This window comes from Salarias fasciatus, chromosome 23 (assembly GCF_902148845.1).
Source record: "Salarias fasciatus chromosome 23, fSalaFa1.1, whole genome shotgun sequence".
Taxonomy (NCBI): Eukaryota; Metazoa; Chordata; class Actinopteri; order Blenniiformes; family Blenniidae; genus Salarias; species Salarias fasciatus.
Window position 1 is genome coordinate 35,782,280 of NC_043766.1, and position 25,867 is coordinate 35,808,146.

The 25,867-nt window shown below is 45.6% G+C and overlaps 3 protein-coding genes across 4 annotated transcripts in view; 2 read left to right on the top strand and 1 right to left on the bottom strand.

Moving 5' to 3' along the window:
- Positions 1-25,867, bottom strand: part of LOC115382236 (stonustoxin subunit alpha-like) — an 829,400-nt gene that overhangs the window by 785,611 nt on the left and 17,922 nt on the right. The window lies entirely within an intron of this gene.
- Positions 1-25,867, top strand: part of LOC115382178 (NACHT, LRR and PYD domains-containing protein 3-like) — a 140,903-nt gene that overhangs the window by 49,439 nt on the left and 65,597 nt on the right. The window lies entirely within an intron of this gene.
- LOC115381477 (NLR family CARD domain-containing protein 3-like) lies at positions 7,379-25,288 on the top strand (the record flags this gene model as incomplete). Its single annotated transcript, XM_030082890.1, has 8 exons — positions 7,379-7,481; positions 7,813-9,607; positions 12,403-12,576; positions 12,660-12,830; positions 12,904-12,950; positions 13,144-13,664; positions 25,064-25,117; positions 25,280-25,288. Coding segments are annotated over 8 exons (2,874 nt in total), but the record flags the coding sequence as incomplete, so codon positions are not given.

The window sequence follows — 25,867 nt, forward strand, 5'->3', positions numbered from 1 at the left end:
ATTATTTTTGCTCTGAATCTGGGTTTTTTAAAAATGTCAGTCCCTTTTAGACTATAACAACTTTTTTTTTTCGAATCTTTCTTGAATTTTTCCCAGTAGCATGTTCCTATTAGCTTTATATAATATCTGAAGTATTTTATGATCAACTATATCATCAAATTTTAAAGTATTATACTTAATGAATAATGGGTTTGATGGGTTTGTCTTTCTATTATCATTTATAATTTTCAGAGCCTTTTTTTGTAAAATGAACAGAGGTTGTGTATAAGTTTTACAGTTCGTCCCCCAAATTTCCGCACAATAAGTTAGGTATGGAATAATTTTTGATTTATATAAGTTAATTAATGCTGACTGATTTACAACTGATTTTACTCTATATAATACTGTGATCGATTTTATAATATATTTATTATATTATATTTATTATACATATAATAATATTATGTTTGTTGTATTTTATTTCTATATAATATAATATATAATATATAACATTTTATATTATATAAAATTTATATGTGACTTCCAGCCAAGGTCTTTATCAATAATAACGCCTAAAAATCATGTTTCCTGTACCCTTTGTATTTCTGTTTCATTTATCTTAAAGCTAGGGTTGGCGATCTTGGAAAACTAGCGTTAGCATGTAGCATCTCCCCAAGACTCCGACTACCTAGCTCCGCCCAGCTCCAACCCCATTGGAGGAGCTCCCGTTGGGAGCGGAGACGTGGAGACGTTCACGGCGCACGTAGCGCACGTAGCTTCCGCGTCCAGTGCGTTCCTGGCATAACCTGTCCTCAGCGCTTCGTTTCTTCATTTTTCTTTATTTTCACTACGCCAAGTTATGGCGCACTCAACGGTAAGTAAACTCCCAAACAGCAACGACACTCCGTCATTTTACACGCGCACTGAACCAGGGTCAGTGCACTCGTACATGTACGCGCAGGGGGCAGGTCGAACGGCGAAGGGATTTGATTGGTTTAAAAAAAGGTGTCCCGTCAAGACTATTGGTTGCTGTTTTTCACGTTTTACTCCTGCTGTAGATCGCGGATATTTTCCAAACTACTTTAAAAACACGCTATGAATTGTTTCCCATCAGGTCATAAAGATCATTTTAACCAGTATTTAAAAAAATGTATCTCATTCAAATCGCCAACCCCAGCTTTAATTGATATATCTATATCATTACCTCTATCATTAAACAATATAAAACTAATTTGTTGCCATCAAACCACTGTTTTATCTTCTTGAGTTCTATATTAACTACTTCTATTACCTCTAAGTTTTTTTCCTTAATAAAATAGTGTTGTGTCGTCAGCAAACAAAATACTCTGTAGTACCTCCGACGCTTTAGGTAAATCATTCATATATAGTATAAACAATAACGGCCCAAGAATCGAACCTTGAGGTACCCCGCAATGTACATCACACAAGTCTGATTTTATTTCATTAATTTGAATATACTGTTTTCTATTTTCAAAATAACTAGTTATCCATTTATGAGCAATCCCTCTAATCCCATATTTTTCAAGTTTCCAGAGCAACCATGAGTAGTTTATTACGTCGAAAGCTTTCTGTAAGTCAATGAATATACTTACAAAAAAAATTGTATTGTCAATTTTTCTTCTGTCAGTTAACTTCCTGTTGACAATCCATGTGTCAGTGCCACTTACTGGTCTGGAATTTGAATAACACCGCTTTGTGGTTGATTTTAAATAGAAAAAAAAACAAGTAACGAGAGCCTTTTTTGAAATGTAGTGAAGTAGAAAGTATGTTATTTTTTTTTGCCAAATGTAGTGCAGTAAAAGTAAAAAGTACTCAGAAAAAATTATACTCAAGTAAAGTACAGATCCTCAAAAAATTTACGTAAGTACAGTACTTAAAGGTATAATACAACATTTTCTCGAAAAGACGAAGCCCCACGTCTGTTACTCACTTTTTGAACAACGCGCATGCGCCAGACCATCCGCCCGGCTCTCCTGCTTCTCCCAGAAAACGCGGAAGTGTACGAGTGCGATCTCCTCTTCTCCGGCGTGCACGGCTCTGTACAGTTTCTGCGATCCGCCTCGCTCATAAATAAAGCTTTTTTTTTTCCAAAACAGCCACAGTTTCATTATGTCAGACTCGCCATCGGTAAGTACGAGCTCAGAAGCTCACCGGCTACATAAACACTCTGAATGCGCATGCGCAAAAGGGAGAAGCTGATTGGGCGCAAGCACGGAGAACCGCCGTACGAAAGCAGCTCGTCAGAATGATTGACAAACAGACCCACCAATTATTTAGGTGATCCACCCGGAAATCAAAATGTTGTATTACACCTTTAAGTAAATTTACTTCGCTATTGACCACCTCTGAAACTGAGCCACCCCGCCGAAGTTCCGCTGGATGCAGTAGGAATGGTCCTAGTATGAGTGACGGCCCACCACCAATATCACAGCATTGGAAGACAGGACCACACACAAAGCTGCTGTAGCAGCTTATACTTTCTTTTCACTTCAGGAGGTTGGTGCCTGGGAAGGCTTAGATAGGAGTGTGATAGTTTTAAGCTTGTGCTTCTTTATTCATGAACAGAAACCAAAGTTTTTTTCATTTTACATGTGTGGCTCTGATACTTTCTCACGCATGCGCCCAGCCACGAGGGCGTGGTTTCTCCCTCACTTCCAAGTCGCCAGAACGACACAGACAGGGCTAAGTCATTCGTGCGTGTGAGGTAAGAAGACTCAGGTCTGGGAGGAGTTCGGGGAGGCCATGGAAGAGGACTACCGGTCAGCCTGGAATAAATTCTGGCAAACCGTGCGGTGGCTCAGGGGCAGGTCTCCACCAACACTGTTTACAGTGAAGGTGGGGAGCTCCTGACTTCAACTTGGGACATAATAGGATGGTGGAAGGACTTCCACAGTCCTGTCACATTGACTTCCGTGGAGAAAGCAGAGGCTGAGGTCTCAGAGGTGGACTCGTCCATCACCCAAGCTGAAGTCAACGAGGTGGTTGGTAAGCTACTCGGTGGCAAGGCACCGGGGGTGGATTAGATTCGCCCTGAGTACCTTAACTCTATGGATGTGCAGGGATTGTCTTGGTTGACATGTCTCTGCAACATCGGGGACAGTACCTGTGGATTGGCAGACTGGGGTGGTGGTCCCCCTTTTTAAAAAGGAGGACCGAAGGATGTGGTCCAACTATAGGGGGGTCACACTCCTCAGCCACTCTGGCAAAGTCTACTCCAGGGTACTGGAGAGGAGAAATCGACCAATAGTCGAACCTTGGATCCAGGAGGAACAATGTGGTTTTCGTCCTGGTCGCGGAACATTGGATCAGCTCTATACCCTTCATAGGGTGCTCGAGGGCTCGTGGGAGTTCGCCCAACCAGTTCACATGTGTTTTGTGGACTTGGAGAAGGCGGTTGACCATGTCCCTCATGGTATCTTGTAGTATTTTGGTGTTCCCGGAATGTGGAGTCCAGGGCCCCTTGTTTTTTTTTTTTTTTTGTTTTTTTTTTTTTTTTTTTTTTTCCCTTGTCCTGTTCGGTAGCTGGGGCGTGCAATATTGTATGATTGTAGCCTTTTACTATCCGAACAGATTTTAATATTAGCAGCCGGATGAGACTGAGTCTCCTCCTGCTGCTGCCTTTATTTAAAGCTGGCATCCGGCATGGCTACCGGACAGGACCGGGACGGAAACGCTCAGAGAGCAGGGACAGAAAGAGAGCAAGATAAAGAGAGGGAGAACGGAAGGGGGGGGGGGGGGGGGGGGGCGGCACAACCTATGTACAAAGTCACAATACAAAACAGTGTTGTCGACGCACCACACGCAACCTAGAACAATCCCAAACCCCCAATCTAGACAACACCAAAACAGAGCCGACAACCAACACAGAAAATTACAGAACCATACATACATTTTTTTTTTTTCCCCCCTTTTTTTCCAAACCATATTAGTGAACAGACCAGGCCACAAAAATAAAAGGAGGTGTAGGGGAGGAGGGAAATGCAAGGACACCACAAACCGTATTTTTTTTTTTTTTTTTTTTTTTTTGAATATAGCTAGTCGTAACTAGTAGTAAACTTGGGGCGTGCATCAAGAGAGGTCTGCTACAGATCACCATTAGTCTAACCACCACAAGAAGACAAGGTAACCCAGTATGTAAAGAGTGATTAAAGATCAACGTGATCATGTGAATATGATGGTGACAGTGATGGTGATAGTGATAGTGATAGTGATCATGCATATATGACCTCTGACCTCTGAGAAGGCCAGAAGCAGGCCAGAGAGGCCCTCAGAGCCCAGACAGCCGGCGGACATCACAGAGCCCGGATCCAAGCCGCCCCCCCAGGCAGACGCCCACGCTCCAGTCCAGAAACGGGGCAGAGGAAAGCCCCGGCCGGGGACCCCGGCAGTCCCGGGGCCCGGGCCCCGCGGAGCCATGACCGGCAGGAGCCGGTCCACCCCGGGCGCCGGACGCCCGGGGCGGGCAGGGCCGAGAGCCCAAGGCCCAAGAGCCCAGGAGCCAACCCCCCACCCAGGCGAAGGGCTATGACCCACCCGGGAGAACCAGCCCACACGGGCGGCTACCCACCCCGGGCCAGTACACCCCCCAGCGCTCCGGCCACGCACCCCGAGATCCAGGGCATCACCCCCCCCCACCACCCCACCCCCCACCCCACCCCACCACCCCCCCACCCCACTCCACCCCCCCCCCCCCCCAACCCACCCCACCCCACGACCCCCACCCGGAACCCACCCCCCCGCCCGTCCACCGCCCGGCCCACCCCTCCCACCCCCTGTCCTCTCCCGCCTCACTCCCCCCCGCCCCAACCCAACACTCATACCCACTCACTCATACTGACACACACACATGCACACACGCACACACACAACCACTCATCCCTAAACCAAACGCACACACACACACACTCACATTCCAACACACTCACACCCTCTCACGCACACGCTAACAAGCACGCGCACGCGCACGCACATACACACACACACACACACAGACACACAGACACACACACACACACACACACACACACGCACACACACACACACACACGCACACACACACACACACACACACAGTCCATCCTACCCCAAACACACTCACATTCCCGCGTCATCCAACTGTCACATCCTGTGGGAGACACCCCCGGAAGGCAAGGGAACACCGAACCCCACATCCAGAACCCCCCGCCACCCACAACTGCCGCCCCCACCCCCCCACCCCCCCCGCCGCAGACAGGTATGCACCCCCCTGAGCCAGCAGCCCCCCAAACCACAGCCGCTCCAAACCCCCGGCCTGTGGGGAAAACAACAGCCCCCCCCGCCCCACCCCCACCAGAAGGAACCCGGAAACGGGGGCGCAGAAGACCCCATTGCCCTCCCTCCCCCCCCTCCGTCTCTTGAGTGTTGATGGGAGTATATGTTGTTTGCGATTAAAATTTGAGGGTCAGTAACCACACCGTGCCGCGAGTGAGGCCAAACGAGCAGGGCCCCTTGTTAAGGGCCGTCCGGTCTCTTTATGACCGGAGCAGGAGTCTGGTCCTCATTGGCGGCAGTAAGTTGGACCTGTTCCCGGTATATGTTGGACTCCGGCAGGGCTGAACTTTGTCACCGGTTCTGTTCATAATCTTTATGGACTGAATTTCTAGGTGCAGCCAGGGGTCAGAGGGGCTCCGGTTTAGGGACCTCAGGATTTCATCTTTGCTTTTTGCAGATGATGTTGTCCTGCTGGCTTCATCGAACCTGGACCATCATGCACTAGGGTGGTTCGGAGCTGAGTGTGAAGTGACAGGGATGAGGATCAGCACCTCCAAATCTGATGCCATGGTCCTTGACCAGAAGAAGGTGGCTTGCCTTCCCCAGGTTGGTGGAGAGACCCGAGCCCAAATGGAGGAGTTTAAGTATATCGAGGTCTTGTTCACGAGTGGGGGACGGATGGAGCGTGAGATTGACAGGTGGATCAGTGCAGCGTCTGCAGTGATGCGGTTGTTGTATCGGTCCATTGTGGTGAAGAAGGAGCTGAGCTGAAAGGTTGAGCTCTGGATTTACCGGTCAATCTACGTTCCCACCCTCATCTATGGTCATGAGCTTTGGGTCATGACCGAAAGGACAAGATCCCGGATACAAGCGGCCAAAGTGAGTTTCCTTCGTAGGGGGGCTGGGCGCTCCCTTAGAGATAGGGTGAGGAGCTCAGTCACCAGGGAGGAGCTCGGAGTAGTGCCGCTACTCCTCCACATCGAGAGGAGCAGCTGAGGTGGCTCGGGCACCTCTTTAGGATGCCTCCTGGACGCCTCCCTGGGGAGGAGTTCCGGGCATGTCCCACCGGAGGAGGCTCCAGGGAAGACCTAGGACACGCTGGAGAGACTATGTCTCTCAGCTGGCCTGGGAACGCCTTGGGATCCTCCTGGAAGAGCTGGAGGAAGTGTCTGGGGACAGGGAAGTCTGGGCATCCCTGCTGAGACTGCTGCCCCCGCGACCCGGCCCCGGATAAGTGGTGGAAAATGGATGGATGGATGGATGGAAAATCATCCGACCTTCATTTTTTTTAATTTCTCATTGGCCTTTGTTCTTTTTTGTTTTGTTTTGTTTTATTGTTTTTTTTCAAATATACGAAGAAAACGAAGACTTTTTTTTTCCAGTAAAAGAGTTTTTTTCCTCATGTTTACAAAAGCCTGTGTCTTGAGAGGAGTGTGGTTAATCCGTCTGCATTGGATTTCAGTGAGAAAAGGCAGCGCTCAGCCAAAACTGCAGGACTTGTGAGCAGAAGGTCACCCCAATGAGGGTCTCCAGCTCTTCTTTGTGTTTTGTGTTTAATTTCTGGTGCCACCTGGGGGACAGTCTGAAAAGGCTCCTCAAGTGGTGGTTTCTGTTTTTTGCCAAATACAGAGACTCAAACTCCCTATGGGCTGCCTCCATTCATGCTCTGGATCCCTGTGGATAGTCAGTGAGCCGTCACACAGTAATGTTAGCATGAGCAGTAATGCTAGCTTCACTGATAGCTGTGGTCTGTCAGAGAGAAGCACTGAGGCAACAGTAAGTGTAGTGTCTGTTAATCTTCTGACCAGATCTCTCTCCAAGGCTGTGGTTTAACATTGTTTATAGCTCACTCAAAGGTTAATCTAAAGTGACCTTACAAATATGCATTCACAAAGTAATAAAGCAGAGTGGTAAAACCACAGCTCTGTCACACAAATGGAACAGAAACACAAATGGAACAGGAATATACAACAACTTCCTCTCACATCTGAATCTGTGAACTCCAGATGCTTCTCTGTTCCAGATGCTGGAGGACAACATGGTGACTTTCATGAAGAAGGAGCTGAGGAAGATGAAGAAGCTCCTGAGTCCAAATTACCCAGCATGCTCAGAGAGTGAGAGGGAGGATGAGGATGAAGAGCAGAGGAGCAGCAGAGTGTCATTTCTGAGGATCACACTGGACTTCCTGAGGAGGATGAAGCAGGAGGAGCTGGCTCAGCGTCTGAGGAGCAGTAAGAGGATTTGATCTCATCAAACACTGAAATGTTTTCAGCTCCAGCAGAAGCAGCAGAAACAGAGTCCATCCAAAGAACACAGCTCATTTCCAGCTCACACACACACAGAGGGAAACAGGCAGGAAGTCCAGAACAAGCAGCACAAAGACAGTTTTTGAATTCTGTGCTTCAAGTTATAAAAATATCTGCATGAGAGCAGATGCTGCTTGGGCTCCAATGAGGAGCTAGATGAATCGTATGAAGGAGAAACATCTCTACTCACACAGTTTCATCTTCACATTCAATGTCAAATCCATTCAACTCATTCAGGCTGTCTTCTTCTTTTCAGAAACCTCTGCTGGAGAATGCCAACAGATGTTGAAATCTGCCCTGAAGAGGAGGTTCCAGTGTGTGTTTGAGGGGGTCAACATGCAAGGAAAGCACAGCCTCCTGAACCAGATCTACACAGAGCTCCACATCACAGAGGGAGGGGCTGCAGAGGTCAATCAGGAACATGAGGTCAGACAGATCGAAACAGCATCCAGGACAGCAGGCAGAGCAGAAAGAAGCATCAGACCAAGAGATATCTTTAAAGCCTCACCTGGAAGTTCTCAACCAATCAGAACAGTGCTGACAAAGGGAGTTGCTGGCATTGGGAAAACAGTCCTGACACAGAAGTTCACTCTGGACTGGGCTGAAGACAAAGACAACCAGGACGTCCACTTCATATTTCCATTCACCTTCAGAGAGCTGAATGTAGTGAAGGAGAAGAAGTTCAGCTTGGTGGAACTTCTTCATCACTTCTTCAATGAAACTAAAAAGGCAGGAATCTGCAGCTTTGAAGAATTCCAGGTGATCTTCATCTTTGATGGTCTGGATGAGTGTCGACTCCCTCTGAACTTCCACCAGACTAAGAGCCTGACTGACATTAGAAAGTCCACCTCAGTGGATGTTCTGCTGATAAACCTCATCAGGGGGAAACTGCTTCCCTCTGCTCGCCTCTGGATCACCACACGACCTGCAGCAGCCAATCAGATCCCTGCTGACTGTATGGACAGGATGACAGAGGTCCGAGGGTTCACTGACCCCCAGAAGGAGGAGTACTTCAGGAGGAGGTTCAGAGAGGAGGAGCAGGCCAGCAGGATCATCTCCCACATCAAGACCTCCCGAAGCCTCCACATCATGTGCCACATCCCGGTCTTCTGCTGGATCACTGCTACAGTTCTGGAGGAGGTGTTGAAGAGCAGAGAGGGAGGAGAGCTGCCCAAGACCCTGACTCAGATGTACATCCACCACCTGGTGGTCCAGGCCAAAGTCAGGAAGGTCAAGTATGATGGAGGAGCTGCCACAGATCCACACTGGAGTCCAGAGAGCAGGGAGATGGTAGAGTCTCTGGGAAAACTGGCTTTTGATCAGCTGCAGAAAGGAAACCTGATCTTCTATGAACCCGACCTGACAGAGTGTGGCATTGATCTCACAGCAGCCTCAATGTACTCAGGGATGTTCACACAGATCTTTAGAGAGGAGAGAGGCCTGTACCAGGACATGGTGTTCTGCTTCATCCATCTGAGCCTTCAGGAGTTTCTGGCTGCTCTCCATGTCCATCAGACCTTCATCAACTCTGGAATCAACCTGCTGGAAGAGAAACAAACAACCATTCAACAATCTCCACAACAGCCTCAGCTCCACCATCTCCATCAGAGAGCAGTGGACGAGGCCTTGAAGAGTCCAAATGGACACCTGGACTTGTTCCTCCGCTTCCTCCTGGGTCTTTCAATGGAGACCAATCAGAGTCTCCTTCGAGGTCTGCTGACACAGACAGGAAGTAGCTCACAGTCCGATCAGGAAACAGTCCAGTACATCAAGAAGAAGCTGGATGAGAGTCTGTCTGCAGAGAGAAGCATCAATCTGTTCCACTGTCTGAATGAACTGAATGATGGTTCTCTGGTGAAGGAGATCCAACAGTCCCTGAGATCAAGACGTCTCACCAGACGTAGACTGTCTCCTGCTCAGTGGTCAGCTGTGGTCTTCATCTTAATGTCATCAGAAGAAGCTCTGAAGGAGTTTGACCTGAAGAAATACTCTGCTTCAGAGGAGGCTCTTCTGAACCTGCTGCCAGTGGTCAAAGCCTCCAACAAAGCTCTGTACGTACTTCATCAACAAATATGGAGAATGTGATGGGCTCAATATTATTGTTTTGCCAGCAAATTTAAGAAAAAAAAAAAAATCGGCCCAAAAATGAGATTTTCATTTGTCACACAAAAAAAAAAAAAAAAAAAAAAAATCTGTCAAGACTCTGTTTTCATTTTGTGATTTTTTTCCTTGTCTTAATACCTCTATCCGATTACATTTTAAGAAATTAAACAGTTCAGTCAGGAAGTAGATGGTGTTCTACCCCCTGCAGACTCTTTAAGGAGAGTAGAGTTTCAACATGAGTTTATAGAAAAAGGTTAAATGAGCATCAATAATCTTTATTTATTGTTAAAAGTACACAACAAGTACAGGCCGCTCATAAAATGACATTTGGTGAGTAGGAGCATTGAGCTGCTGTACAACAAGTGTACCGCCACACCTCCATCCTTCCAGGAAAGAAGATAAATGAACATCAGGGGTGATGAGTTTTCCAGACAGCACAGACATAGAAGACATTATACATCTGACTGAGACATTGGAGATCATAACAACAGGGGTCTTGTTGTTTTTACAGGTGCAGGGAAACCCTCCCTTGGCCTTTCATGGTCTCAGTGGGGTGGGGGACACTGCAGGGGGGGTTGTGAGTAATGTGTAGTGTGTAGCCCTGAGAATGCCATGTGATGCAGGGTGTGTTTGTCAGCAGGTGGTGATTGTGGTCCAAACAGCAGCTGAGTCCATGAGTGTCTTCTGTGTAGGAACAGGTCTCTCTGTCTGGAGTGTTTGTCCTCTGGAAGAAGCCACAATCATCCCATGGGGCGAGGATTGGGGCGGCGGTCGCTATGCTGTGAATCCATGATGAAGTTCTCTCTGATTGGTAGTTCCAGCTGCTCCTCATTTTAATTCAGCTTTCAGTGTGATCAGATTCTTAGTGGCCTCATTTGATTCCAGACTGAGCAGATGTAGTGTAGAACAGTTCTGTGAGCTGACTCCCGATGGCTCTCACACTGCTGTTTAATAAACACAGAATAGAAAATCACATAAAGGCTCCTTTTCACTGTTTAGATTTACAGTTTCCAAACCAGAAGCAGGAGACGATTCATTTCATGTTTTGAAGTCCTGCTGAAACTCTGCTCCCCTTGAAGAGTCTGCTGCAGTGTGGGAGGACAGAAAGACAAACTGGACGCTTCAGTTTCACAAGGACAAAGTTCTCAACTGGAACTTCAGAGTCTTTCATGTAGCTTTGTGTTTGTATCTGTGAACAGGATGTTTGAAAGGGTACTTGTTTTTTTCCACAAATACAAATCATATTTAAAGCTATGGTGCATAACTTTTAAATGTCTATGAACGTCCGTTTTAGCCAAGCCACTACTAGTGGAGATGACAAAATACAGATTAAGCCGATCGGCTCCTCTGACATCTCGCAGGATTTTTCAGTATATATAATTCTTGCTTTGCGTGTCGACCGGCGACATTCCCGCGCTGGCGCGCAGGAAATTATGCATTTTACGTGACAACAAGAAGGGAGGGGGAGGACGGGGGGGTCTCATAGCAACAGGCAGAGCGCAGGCAGACCAGGAAGCGACATGGCAGAGAATCCAAAGAAACGGGCGAGGAAGAGTCCTGAAGTGGATCCTACCACCAAAAAAAAAAAAAAAAAAAGTCTGGACGGTCGGCAGAAGGATTGCTGCCGAAGAAGGAAAGTGACTGACGGAGAAGGCAAACTGTGGCCAAAAAAAGAAAACAATAATTACCTCTTCGGAAGAGTCCATCTTTTTTTCGCCAGCTGTCCTTATTCACACAGAATAAAAACTGTTTCCAATGGTGATTCGCGCTGTGGAAACGCCAATCACCGTGGCAACGGTTGGGGGCGAGGGGGAGGGGGGACACCGGGGACACCTGGACGTAACGTCATGTGGAAGCACCGATTTTATTGTTGTAAGAATGCAGAATTCCGCTAGAGGGCGACCGAAGTTACGCACTATAGCTTTAAAACAATACAAATTATTTTCTATACTTTCACAAATGTGATTTTTTTTCTGACTTTTTTTTTGTGCAGGATGACAAAACACAATGTTCAAATCCAAACTCTGAAATTATCTGCAAACATTAATTTTCCTCTGCAAAATATTTATGGCTTAATGTTGAACCGATATAATTCTGTCCCTGATGTCCAGTCAGCTGGTTTTCATTGTTGCTTCTTCTTCAGGTTGAGCCGCTGTGGTCTGTCAGAGAGAAGCTGTGGAGCTCTGTCCTCAGTTCTCAGCTCTCAGTCCTCCAGTCTGACACATCTGGACCTGAGTGACAACGACCTGCAGGATTCAGGAGTGAAGTGTCTGTCTCTTGGACTGGAGAGTCCTCACTGTAAACTGGAAGCTCTCAGGTTCTGTCTATCAATCACTGTTTTGATTTAAAATTTCCAAACCAGAAGCAGGAGACGATTCATTTCATGTTTTTTAATCCATCCTGAAACTCTGCTCCCCGTGAAGAGTCTGCTGCAGTGTGGGAGGACAGAAAGACAAACTGGACACTTCCGTTTCACAAGGAAAACGTTGTCAACTGTAACTTTAGAGTCTTTCACGTAGTTTTGTTTTTATCTGTGAGAAAGGGAATGTTTACTTTTTTCCCCAAAAAAAGAAATATTTAAAACAATGCAAATTATTTTCTACAATTTCACCAATGTGCATTTTTATGACGTGTTTTGGTACAGGATGACAAAACACAAAAATAATTATGACTTAATTTTAAACCCATACAATTATGTCCTTGACAAACACTGATGTGGTTTTCATTGTTGCTTCTTCTTCAGGTTGAGCTGCTGTGGTCTGTCAGAGAGAAGCTGTGGAGCTCTGTCCTCAGTTCTCAGCTCTCAGTCCTCCAGTCTGACACATCTGGACCTGAGTAACAACGACCTGCAGGATTCAGGAGTGAAGCGTCTGTCTCTTGGACTGGAGAGTCCTCACTGTAAACTGGAAGCTCTCAGGTCAGGATCCAGCTGCTGCTTGATCATGTGGAGGATCTTCCTTCTTCCTTCTTGACTTGATGCAGCCATGTTTGTGTCTCCAGTCTGTCAGGGTGTCTGGTCTCAGAGGAAGGCTGTGCTTCTCTGGTCTCAGCTGTGAGATCCAAGTCCTCCCATCTGAGAGAGCTGGACCTGAGCTACAACCATCCAGGAGACTCAGGAGTCAAACTGTCTGCTGCAGTGAAGGATCCACACTGCAAACTGAAGACTCTCAGGTATGGACACACAGCAGGAGCTCATGGGTTGTGTCTGGACCAATGACGTGTCTTCCTGTCTCTCTTCCTGCAGGGTGGACCATGGTGGACAGCAGTGGCTCAGACCTGGTGTGAGGAAGTGTAAGTTGGACTCATCACTGTCCGTTTGTCTTTCAATCAAAGCTTTGGATTCATTCAAACATTCCTGACAAGAGAAGCCTGACAAAAAGTGTCCTCATCAAACTTTCTCTCCATCAACAACATGTCAGGAAGTCCACAAACAACAAATCCATCACATGTCACATCAGGACTGAACTCTTTTTCTCTCCATCAGATTTCGTTCAGCTTCAACTGGATGAAAACTCAATGCACAGAAACCTCAAACTGTCCAACAACAAGAGGATGGTGACACGTGTGCGGAAAATGCAGCCGTATCCTGATCATCCTCACAGATTTGATGAATGTAAACAGCTGCTGTGTAAAAATGATCTGAGTGGTCGATGTTACTGGGAGGTCGAGTGGAGCGGAGGTGTTTCTATATCAGTGAGTTACAGAGGAATCGAAAGGAAAGGATACAGTTCGGAGTGTTGGTTTGGAAGGAATCATCAGTCCTGGAGTCTGTACTGCTATGGTGGAGAATACTCTGTCTGTCACAATAACAGCGAAAAATCCCTCTCCTCCTCCTCCTCCTCTTGGTCTGGTAGAGTAGCAGTGTATGTGGACTGTCCTGCTGGCTCTCTGTCCTTCTTCAGAGTCTCCTCTGACTCTCTGATCCACCTCCACACCTTCAACACCACATTCACTCAACCTCTGTATGCTGGGTTTGGATTTGGTTTCAGACATCCAGCAGATGGAGTATCAGAACATAAATCTAAACTCGCCGTCCTTGGTTCTTCAGTGAGTCTGTGTCCTCTTTCGGAAGGATGGTCAGGGAGGAGGAGGAGCCTATCATAAGGTGGGAGGGGTCTATCAGAATGTGGGAGGGGTCTATCAGAAAGTGGGAGTTTCGCTCCACTACAGACGTGATTTCGTCTTTGTTCCATCAGGTGTTTGTTGTGGTTGTATTGTTGTATTGTTTCTTGAAATGTTCCATCATAAAGTCTTAAAGGTAAATCATCAACAAGTCAAACTCTCTTTCTCTCTTTTACTTGTTGTCTTCAGTTAGATTTGTTGTTCAGTCAACAAGGAGCTAAAAGCTGCTCATACGATGCATCACTATCATAATGCTAACTCAATGCTAACACAAAGAACTCTGACATCTTTCTTTCTTTATTATTTATTTCAAACTCAAAAATAGGTCCATGAAAAGTAACATAAAAATGACAAACAAGAGAGAGACAGGTTATACTGCAATTACAGTCCACATAAGCACTCCCTCCACACTGTTAAAAAGACAATGACAATCTATTTACCAGAGCTTGTATTCTTAATTGTGCGAACATGAAAAGTAAAATAACTTATTTAACAATTAAATCCATGTCAGACCAACAATGTGCACCTCAATTATAACCCAATATGTAATTACAAATTAGCAGAATTTCAAAATTGTTGTTGGCACAACAATGTGGGAAAAAATTCCCATAATGCAGTTTTGGCACGGGGTTTTCCACATTTTGTGCAAGGGCAAGTTCTCCCTTGTGGCCTGTGAAGGTCAGCCATCAGCACAAAAGGAGAAGCCTTTTCTGAAGTGGACCAGGTTCAGTCCAGTTGTGAAAGGAAGTATTTTGTGTGAAAAAGGACGTGTTGGCAATTTGGCATTGTATTTTTTTCTGCTTTACAAAATGCATGAGTAAATTGGCTACTTCTTAACAGTGCTAATCCCTGTACTTCGCCTGCCTCTTAGAAAGCTATCTTTGTGTTCCCTCAGAACTTATTTTCTAATTGCGTTTAATTGAGCGGAAACATTTTGTCCCCACCCCCCACCCACTTTTTTGTCCGTTAGCGGTAGCCTTTAGCAATAGTGTTACGGCTGTCGCCGTATTCTCGGTTCTCCCCCCCCATGTGAGTGTGTGTCTGTGTCAGAGTGCGTGATCCCAGGCTGCTGCTGCTGCAGGAATCATCTCCATTGCCTGCACCTGGGGAGCCTGGCCCGAGAGCACCTCGTCAACCAACCCTGCGGAGCAGCTGAGGGGATAAAAGCGGCCAGCAGGACACAGACTGGAGCTGGCTGTAGCTCGCCATGCTCTCGTGCCTCTTGAGCTCTGAATTAGTATCGTGTTTGGTAGTGAGGCACTCGTTTTGGGTTTGACTATTTGTAGTTTTGGTTCTGTGTTTTGAATTATCCTTTTGGTTTGTTTGGCTTCAGGAATCCTTTGAGTTTTTCTATATTATCTCTGTTTTTAGTTACCTTTTGGATTTGTGTTTTGGTTTTACAACTCTAGGTTAGAGTCTCTTTTTGTTACCGTTTGGTCTTACTTTTGTTAAATAAATAACTTTAATTTCCACGTTCAATCTGTGGTCTTTATGTTACTGCCTTCACCCGTCTCCCAAACGAGCTGGTCGTAACATAAGTGGGGGCTCGTCCGGGAAAACCATTTCCGTTAAAGGAGACCCGGACACTATTGAGTTATTTGTTTATTAAAAATAAGACTTTTTGTGTTTGTAAAATGGCATTGTTTGATTTAAAGAGTTTCTTGGCAGCTCCCTCATTTGATTTAATTAATAAGTGCACAAAGGATAATCTAAAAGAAATAGCTGTCCACTTAAGTGTCTCTTTTGATAAAAACGTTTTGAAGAGAGATTTAAAGACTCTCGTCGTTGGTAGATTGGTGGAATTGGGGTTAATTGTTTTGCCGGTGCTCCCTGATTCTCCTATGTGGGCACCTGAGACTGGGGTGGCTGGCAGCCACAGACCTGCAACTGCAAGACGTGCTGCTGATCATGCTGCACCTGGGGAGATCAGTGAGGTGGCTGAGGAGCCCAAGACTCCATTCACCGTGCCTCACTTTGATCCTCGCTCCCCACCGAGTGCAAGCTCTCTGGATGAAGCCAGAGTGAAGGTCAGACTGGCACGACTCCAGATGGAAGCCCAGGAGCGGGCTGAGAGTCGGCAGGCCCAGTTAACACTGGAGATCAGGAGGATGGAAATCGAGGCTGACAAAGAGGTCCGCCTACATCAGCTGGAGCTCGAAGCTCAGCCCAGAGCAGCTCCTGCACCGAGCGCGTCTGCACATGCAGACGGACCCCACCTTTTCACCAGCTCTACCCATGACTCGTTTGATCTTGGTAAGAACATACCACTTGTGCCATCATTCAGAGAGACAGAAGTTGACAGTTATTTTGCTGCATTTGAACGAATTGCTTGTGCACTACGTTGGCCCAAAGATGTGTGGCCACTTCTGCTGCAGTGTAAAATTCATGGGAAAGCCCAAGAAGCTGTTGCAGCTCTTCCTCTAGAGGAGAGCCTAAATTATGAGAGTGTAAAGATGTCCATTTTACGCGTTTACGAACTGGTTCCTGAAGCATATAGGCAAAAATTCAGAAAGCACAGAAAAGCCCCAGCTCAGACCTACGTCGAGTTCGCACGGGAAAAGGGAATCCTCTTTGATAAATGGTGCAATGCTTGTAAAGTGGAAGACTTTGATTCAGTGCGTGAGTTAATTTTGCTAGAGGAATTCAAAGCATGTCTTCCTGAGCGCATCGTGGTGTACCTAAATGAACAGAAAGTCTCAACTCTGTCCTCTGCTTCTGTACTAGCCGATGAGTATGTGCTTACACACAAGTCTGTGTTTCAGCCTGTCTCAGAAAAATCTGGTACTCCAGCAGTACCCAGTGTACCGACTAGGGTCGTTAAAAGGGATGAGAGAGTCTGTTTTTACTGTCACCGTTCTGGACACCTCATCGCAAACTGCCCCGCCTTAAAAAGAAAACAAAGTGGTTCTGGGTCGCCTCCTAAAGGCCTTGGGTTCATTAAAACTTAAACTTGTTCTGGTTCCAATCCAGTATCTCCTGTGTATCCAGATCCATGTTTTGAACCGTTTCTCTTTGACGGGTTTGTGTCGCTGACAGGTGAGTCCGATGATCAGTGTCCCATACGCATTTTGAGAGACACTGGTTGCTCTCAGTCTGTCATCCTGGCAAGTGCATTGCCATTTTCCGAAGAGTCCTATTGTGGTTACTGCATTCCTTTGAGGGGTATTGAAATGGGTTACACCCCGAGGCCTGTACATAAGGTGTACATCAATAGTAAGTTAATGAGTGGGATTTTCCCAGTGGCTGTTTGCCCTGCTCTGCCCATAGAGGGTGTTGTTTTGTTAATGGGTAACGAGATAGCTGGTGGTAAGGTAATTCCTGTGCTGGAAGTGTTGGACTCTCCAAAGTATGCCGAGACGGATAAACCTGAGGCTGACTCAAAGCTGTTCCCATCATGTGTGGTAACACGAGCACAAGCTCGCAAAAGGGACGAATTCTCTCTGTCGGATACTGTGCTCATGTCTGCTTTCTCAGGTGAGGGGGATGTGGACGCTGTGTCGGAGAATGCTCGTCCATCTTCACCTCCAGGGGGCGCCGAGTCTACTCATCTTGGTTCATCCCTGTCGGACAGCCCGACACTGCCAGTGAACAGTGAACGTCTCGCCACCGCGCAGAGGGCTGATCCTACTTTGAAACGTTGCTTCGAGAGTGTGGTGAGCGCTGACAAAGCAGGTCCTGGAGCAGTAGCTTATCTCCTAAATAAAGAGATACTGGTGAGGAGGTGGACTCCTGTGTCTGGTCCTGAACATAGCGTTTGTCAGATTGTTGTTCCCTCTGTGTATCGGCAGCAGGTGCTGTCTATTGCACATGAGAGTAAATGGTCAGGTCATTTGGGGGTTAACAAAACGTATAATCTCATCCTCAGACATTTCTTTTGGCCTGGATTAAAATCCGATGTAGCCAAGTTTTGTCGCTGCTGTCATGTGTGCCAGTTAGCGGGCAAACCGAACCAGAAAATTCCTCCTGCTCCACTCCATCCCATCCCTGCCATAGGGGAACCCTTCAAGCGTGTGATAATAGACTGTGTGGGTCCACTGCCCCGCACTAGGTCAGGAAATCAGTACTTGCTTACCATTATGTGCACCGCCACCCGTTACCCTGAGGCTATCCCGCTGCGTAAAATCACCTCAAGCTCCGTGGTCAAAGCCTTGACTAAGTTCTTCTCAACGTTTGGCCTTCCCCGAGTGGTCCAGACCGACCAAGGCACAAATTTTCAGTTGCGGCTTTTCAAACAAGTCCTCAAAACATTAGAAGTTAAACATTCAGTCTCTAGTCCATATCATCCTGAGTCCCAAGGAGCTTTAGAACGCTGGCATCAGACGCTAAAGTCTATGCTCCGCAAATACTGCTTAGAGTCAGGAAAGAGTTGGGACGAGGGAGTTCCGTTTGTTCTGTTTGCTGCTCGCGATGCTGTCCAGGAGTCCTTAGGATTCAGTCCAGCAGAGCTCGTTTTTGGCCATATCCTGCGTAGTCTGCTTAAGTCCTTAAAAGAAAAACTCCTTTCCTCTGAAGTCTCCAGAGAGGAAAACGTGCTCACTTTTGTGAGCAAATTCCGAGAACGGTTGCATTGTGCAAATTCCTTCGCTAAGAAGTGTCTTCAGTCCTCCCAAAAGGTGATGAAGCGTCGTTATGACCGTTCCGCTGTCCCTCGACGTTTCCACGTAGGTGACAAAGTTCTAGCCTTATTACCTATTCCGGGCACTTCTCTCTCCGCTAAGTTCGCCGGTCCTTATGAGGTCCGTAGCTGTCTCAGTGACACTGATTATGTTATTGCAACACCCGAGAGAAGACGTAAAACACGCGTCTGTCACATAAACATGCTTAAGCCGTATTTTACCCGCGAGGCAAACCCAACTGCTGTACCACTGGTGACTTCTTCAAAGTCTAATACCATAGCTGTGAATGCAATGGTAGTTACTGAGCCCTCTGCTACCGTCGACGGTTTAACATCACATCACTTCCATCAGCAGACTGCTCGCCTACCGAACTCTGAGATGCTAAAAGCACTGCCGGCCCAGTTAGGTCACTTAACCTGCGCGCAACAGAGTGACATAACTGAGTTATTAGGTCAGTTTACGTGTCTTCTTAATGATGTTCCAACCCGTACCACCGTTCTACAGCATGATATTGACGTCGGAGACGCCAAGCCCATCCGACAGCCGCCGTATCGAGTAAATCCAGCTAAACGCTCTGTAATGAAGAACGAGACTGATTATCTGCTAGAAAACGACCTAGCTATTCCCAGTTCCAGTTCGTGGAGTTCCCCGTGTTTGTTGGAGACGAAACCAGATGGTTCACCGCGTTTTATTACCGACTATCGCCGTGTGAACTCTGTCACTAGTCTCGACTCGTATCCCCTTCCTCGTATGGAAGATTGTGTTGACACTATTGGGACTGCGAAATTCGTCAGCAAATTAGACTTGTTAAAGGGATACTGGCAGGTCCCATTAACCGAACGTGCATCTGAAATTTCCGCCGTTGCAACGCCCGACTGTTTTCTGCAGTATACCGTAATGGCATTCGGAATGTGTAATGCCCCGGCCACTTTTCAGCGTTTGGTCAACACTGTTTTGTCCGGGCTACCCAATTGTAATGCCTATTTGGACGACTTAATTGTGTATACAGAGACGTGGGAGGAGCACCTCCACATTCTTGAACAGGTATTTACTCGGTTGGCACGTGCCATGTTGACCTTAAATCTTGCGAAGTGCGAGTTTGGCAAAGCAACCGTTACATACCTGGGGAAGCAAGTGGGCCAAGGCCAAGTCAAACCTCTCGCAGCTAAGATATCCGCTATAACAGAATTCCCAGTTCCGAGCACCCGAAAAGCTCTACGCCGTTTCCTGGGAATGGCAGGATATTACAGGGGCTTCTGTCGTAATTTCTCCTCCATCGTTCAGCCTCTAACTGCGCTGCTTAGTCCAAAAGTTGACTTTGTTTGGTCCCCTTCTTGTCAGCATGCTTTTGACAGTGCCAAGTCCCTCCTCAGCCATGCGCCCGTCCTCACTGCGCCCGACTTCTTGCGACCCTTTAAACAGGAGGTAGATGCCTCCGCGGTTGGTGCCGGAGCTGTTCTCCTGCAGGAAGATGGTGATGGAGTTGACCATCCAGTCTGCTACTTCTCAAGGAAGTTTGATAAACACCAGGTGAACTACTCCACCATAGAAAAGGAAACTCTTGCTTTGTTGTGGGCGCTCCAGCACTTCGAAGTTTACATCGGTTCTAGTCCTCAGCCGGTGGTGGCCTTCACTGACCACAACCCACTAGTTTTTCTCAAACGCATGTATAACCATAATCAGAGACTCATGCGGTGGGCACTGGTCATGCAAGACTACAACCTGGAAATACGACATAAAAAGGGGTCAGAGAATGTGGTTGCCGATGCGCTGTCCAGAATTTGGGACTGATTTGTGTTTTTGAAACTGTTTTTTTTTTATTGTTGCAAGCCATGCTCTGGCTTGCAGCTTAAGGGGAGGGGTGTTACGGCTGTCGCCGTATTCTCGGTTCTCCCCCCCCATGTGAGTGTGTGTCTGTGTCAGAGTGCGTGATCCCAGGCTGCTGCTGCTGCAGGAATCATCTCCATTGCCTGCACCTGGGGAGCCTGGCCCGAGAGCACCTCGTCAACCAACCCTGCGGAGCAGCTGAGGGGATAAAAGCGGCCAGCAGGACACAGACTGGAGCTGGCTGTAGCTCGCCATGCTCTCGTGCCTCTTGAGCTCTGAATTAGTATCGTGTTTGGTAGTGAGGCACTCGTTTTGGGTTTGACTATTTGTAGTTTTGGTTCTGTGTTTTGAATTATCCTTTTGGTTTGTGTTTGGCTTCAGGAATCCTTTGAGTTTTTCTATATTATCTCTGTTTTTAGTTACCTTTTGGATTTGTGTTTTGGTTTTACAACTCTAGGTTAGAGTCTCTTTTTGATACCGTTTGGTCTTACTTTTGTTAAATAAATAACTTTAATTTCCACGTTCAATCTGTGGTCTTTATGTTACTGCCTTCACCCGTCTCCCAAACGAGCTGGTCGTAACAAATAGCCTTTAGTGATAGCCGTTAGCTTGTGCCTGTAGGGGTATTGTTGCCCTCCTTTGAGAAAGTTATTACACTACAAAATCCCGTTTTACACTCAAAATCAAAGTTGTCGAACAGCATTTTTAGGTTTGGTGGCGGTATAATACAAGTCACGCTACGTATGAACACACTGTCTGATAATATTAACAATTGAAATATTCCAACCCCCTCCCCGCAGTGGTTTAGTCTGGCCTGTTTCTCCTAGCGGAACTCCTGGCGCTCACACTTGCGTGCAGGCAGTCATACGGACAGTGGGTCGAGCTGAGGATCAGTCAGGTAAGTGTGTTAAACAATGAACATTTAATAAGTTCTTTATCAATCCACTTGTTCAACAAGCACAATCTGAATATGCAAAGCAACATTTCAAGTCCTTTGTCCGAAGTCTGTCGTCATATTTTATGTAAACAAAGAATTTAAGCTAATTAACAAGGTTTTAATTGTTAAAATGATGTTTGCATTGTAAATAGCCTCAGCAGTTCATCGTAGTTTGCAATGAATATATGAATTGTCCAGAGTTTCTTTACTGCAGCTACGAAGAGCCTCTCCTGTGCCTGTAGACAGAGTCAGACATCCTCTTCTCACTTAAAATATGACACTGTTTTAGACTTATTAGGGAGATATTCCTGTTCGGATTTAAAAATTTATTTATGTAGGCTTCTATTACTATTGATAATTTTGACTTAGATATTCTTTCTAACAGATCCAGTTTCTAATTACATCTGCTTATTGTCCAAAAGAATCACCACTGTTTACATTAACCCCTTTAGCTCAAACCGGCCCACAGGCGTCTTGTGGCCCAAAAAATAAGTATGTAGTAAATGGGGAGAACAGAAACGAGGAGAAGGAGGAAAAACAGCAACACTGCCCCCACGTGGTAGCCGAGGCAGAGGACGTGACCGTTCTTGACAATTAGAAGAAAAAAAAATGCTCTTCTATTCAGTTTTTTTTTTCAAACAGCGTGGTATCGGCAGGGTATCGGTATCGGCCGATGCTACACAGCCAGGTATCGGAATTGGTATCGGCGACCAAAAAAATGGTATCGGTGCTACCCTAATTTTAATTTCTTGTAAAGCTACTGTAGTGCTATGTAGACCACTGATTTTGGTGTGCAAAACACCCGTTTGGGAATTGCTGGTAGAATATTTTTAAGAAACAGTGACATAACTACAGTTAATGTTTAATATCACTTTGTATAACATTTTATTGAGTGTCAGACAACACAGCAAAAAAAAAAAAAACGGAGCATTTTTTTTTATTTTAGTCTATGTTTTACCTCTTACCTGAGTCAATTACAGCTGGACCATTCAGTTGCTTCTGAGTGCTTTATAGTGTAGTTAAACCTACATAAAACATTCTGTGTAAGTTTCCCTGCCATGTTTGCATCAAAATTTGGTTCACTTCACCAAATCTCACTCCAAGGTTTTTTGAAAATTTCGCAGCCCTGACTTAAAGATAATGTTAGGTATATCTGCATGTAGCAAATTTGCTCCTTTTCTCTCCCTGCCATTATGCCAGCATGAAGCCAAGCACATATGGAAACACTGTGCATGTATGTAGTTTGCATAATAAGGTGTTTTCTTTATGTGTTGTCTATTGTTTTATTTCATTTTAGTGAGGAAAATAAGGACCACATGCAATGCAGATTCTGTAATTTCACTGCAAATGAGGAAAACCTCATCCGACACTATGAGTTGCATCACAGAAGACCTCATCATTGGCCTTGTGTCAATTTCACCTGTGTATGTGTCTTCAAGACTCGAGGAGCTCTGAAATCCCATCTGTCCAGATTTCACGGCAAAGGTCAACCTATTCATCAGTCCAGCTTCATAACTTTCAAATGTAAGCTTTGTGATTTCAGATTCAGATTTCAGTTCAGAAAGGGATATTCCAAAACATCTTGGAAATCATCTTAAGGTCCAGGAAACAATCCAATCCCCTTATTTAGTGTTCGGTTGGAGTCGAGCTGCCTTTCGCCCCACTTTCCCTTCACCTATCCGAAGTCACTACATCAGCTGGCCAAGCCTCCTGAGCACACACTTGGATCTTATTAGACAGAGCAAGGTGAGCCCAGATGAGGAAGGAACACGGGTGGCTCAACAGCGTGAGCAGGGTGAGCCAAAATAGCCTGAAGAGTTCTGTACTCACCTCAAAGTGATTGTGCAGGCGATCTCCCCAACACGGTCAAAAAGAGACCCGAAGAACAGTCGGTAAGCAACGTCATGCTGTTTACTATGGGAGAAGTGCGGCTCTGTGATGCGTTCAGGAGCGCTGGGAGCGCTGGTACATTTTGAGGTTGCTTCAGTGAAGATTGGACACTGGAGTTGCTGCGGATTGTGTTTATTTTGTAAAATGAATGGATTGTTTATTTCATAAAAAGAGAGAGTAATTTATTTACTAAAAACAGTAAAGCAATGTTTATACTTTATTTGCTAACAGCCCTCTAAATTGATAGAGAAGAAATTAAGGATTTAGATGTAATATATATTTTGCAGTGCTAAAAAGTGGAAATAGAAAACTTTATTGATTTATTTCATTTAAAAATGCTAAAATGTGTTTTGGTAAAATATTAATGTAAGGGTTTGAAATGTACTTGTTAAAATGCATTGAAGCTAAAAACAAGAACGATAAAATTTTGTGTTAAAAATATAAATTAGGAGTCTGTATTCAAGTACTGATGTTGTATTCCCTTTGTTTTCTTTTGAGGTTTTTCCACCTAACACCTAACCCTGTCGCTAAAACTTCACTGCAACTGCAATAAAAGAAGCTAAAAAGGCAACGAGTGGAGTCCTGCGTGCTTCAGTTGGGGGGACATCCTTTCAAGTGGGGATTCTGCACAAAACCTACACGCACTTGACATTTAGAATGTCAGTTTAAAACAAATAGTTACTCAGGTTTCAGTTCCCATAGAAGCAGGAAGCACAAAAGGCAGGCAATCAGTGACCTTAGGAGTGAGGATGGGTGTAGTCAAGGTTAGCCAGAGAGTATCCCTGAAGTGACAAGTGAAGCCTCAACTTCTATACAGTGTAATTCTGGGAGTTGTTCAGGGGAAGATTGGACAAATTCTTTGAGTCATTATCTTTTGAAACAATAGAACATAAGATTGCAAAACATTTACTGTCCATGCAAACAGTCTTACATGTCTCCCGAAGTGCAGTTCAAAAAGTAGTTGAGGAAACCAATGATATACTTACAGCTTCAAAATCGCTCTGTTTTCAGTCTGTCAGTGAGGTCCTTAGCATAACATTTCTGTTGAAAAGGGTCTTGTTCAAGAGATAGTTGAATCTGTGCTTTTGTCGAATCCATTACTAGTCACAACATCATCAAAGGGCTGTTTATCTACAGACTACAGAAGAAACTTGTATTTCAAGCAAAATTTCCCTGTCATTGAGCCAGTGGAATATTTTTTTTCCAACGAAACTGCAAAAATACATTTGTTTATGTTCTCCTCAAAGCAGTGCTTGAGAATCTTTTGAGACGCCCTGATTTTGTCAGTACCTTGCGTTTCAGACGAGAACACTGAGCTGGTGTTTTCAGATCATTTCAAGATAGCTATTATTTCAAACAAAATAAAACTTGCACTGACATAGAAAGAGACATCACTTTAGCTCTTTATATCGATGAATTTAAAGTTTGCAATCCCTTGGGTACAACAAGGAAGATTCATAAAATAGTTGGAGTTTATTGGATTGTCTTAAATTTACCCGTGAAGTTCAGGGCAAGTCTTACTTCTAGTCAGTTGGCAGCATTCGGAAAAACTGCAGATGTAAGGAAATTTGGGTACGCAAAGATTTTGGAGCCATCGGTCTTTTGCAGACACGTGGCCAAACCGGCGACACGCCCCCCCATGCGCCATTTTGTAGGGGCATCGTATACGAAAACAACAGAGCAGTGAGCCGCACCACAGTGATTTTATTACCTTCTTTTTGGCATTTTCCCATATGGAGAAGAATAAGAGCAACGAGAGGAAACGGTACAGAGACAAACTTATAAAGGAGGCCAGGGACCGGTGTGTGGCTACATTGTCCGCAATTAAAAACATTGATCCATATGACCTGAAAACCAGAGACTGGAGCTCCGAGACTGCATTGCTGCCTCCGATTTCGGCACTGAACATCACAAACTGCCTGGTTTACTCTGTCAGCGCCTACACATGTGACCAGTTCCGAAATTAAAAATCTGTGGAAGCGCACGGACATTTGACGAATGGCTGGGTGCAGGATGTGTTCGCCTCTCGACCGAAGGGCTGGAACAACACAGTCGTGACCGCAAAGGTAAGCTCACCTGACTGTCATCAGTCCAGTCCTGGATGGAGGTCACGCTGGTTTTGTCTGTCTGCCTGTCACCCGTAACTTCTCTTTTCGCTGTTACGTTGTCTGTTGTTTTATTTGTAATGTGTTTTTAACCTTGTGTAATGTCCTTGAGTGTTCTGAAAGGTGCTGTGAAATTAAATGTATTATTATCATACATCACTCAAGTATGAAGCAGTTATAAATTAATGCTTATAACAGGCATCACTTTGTCTAACCACAGACAGAAACCTGTCACCCTGTCTTTGTTTTGTAAACCAGAAACAGTGGTAATGTTGGACGGTAATTAAATTAAATGTCTTTTCTACAGATCTTGCTCTCCCACTGCCTGAACGATCCACCACTGAAGGCCTGGGCCATCATGGAGCCATCAGGAGCCAGATCATCTGGTCACTGCACATGTATGGCTGGAACAGCAGAGACGTGCACACATGTTGCAGCTATGTTGTTTAAGCTGGAGGCGGTTGTCGGATGCAGAGAGACAACAACTGTGACTGGAAAACCTGCATACTGGCTGATACCAAGCAGCTTCAGAAAAGTGGGACATAAAATTGACCTCGTTGTTGCAAATGTAAAAAAAAAAAAAACCAAAGTCGGACACATTTACCACAACACATTGTGACAATGAGATGCTTCATTGATGTTACCTGCCATGCATGTTGTTCTGTTGTTTTTATTTATCATTGTGTTGTCTGCACGTCTGCAGCTGACATG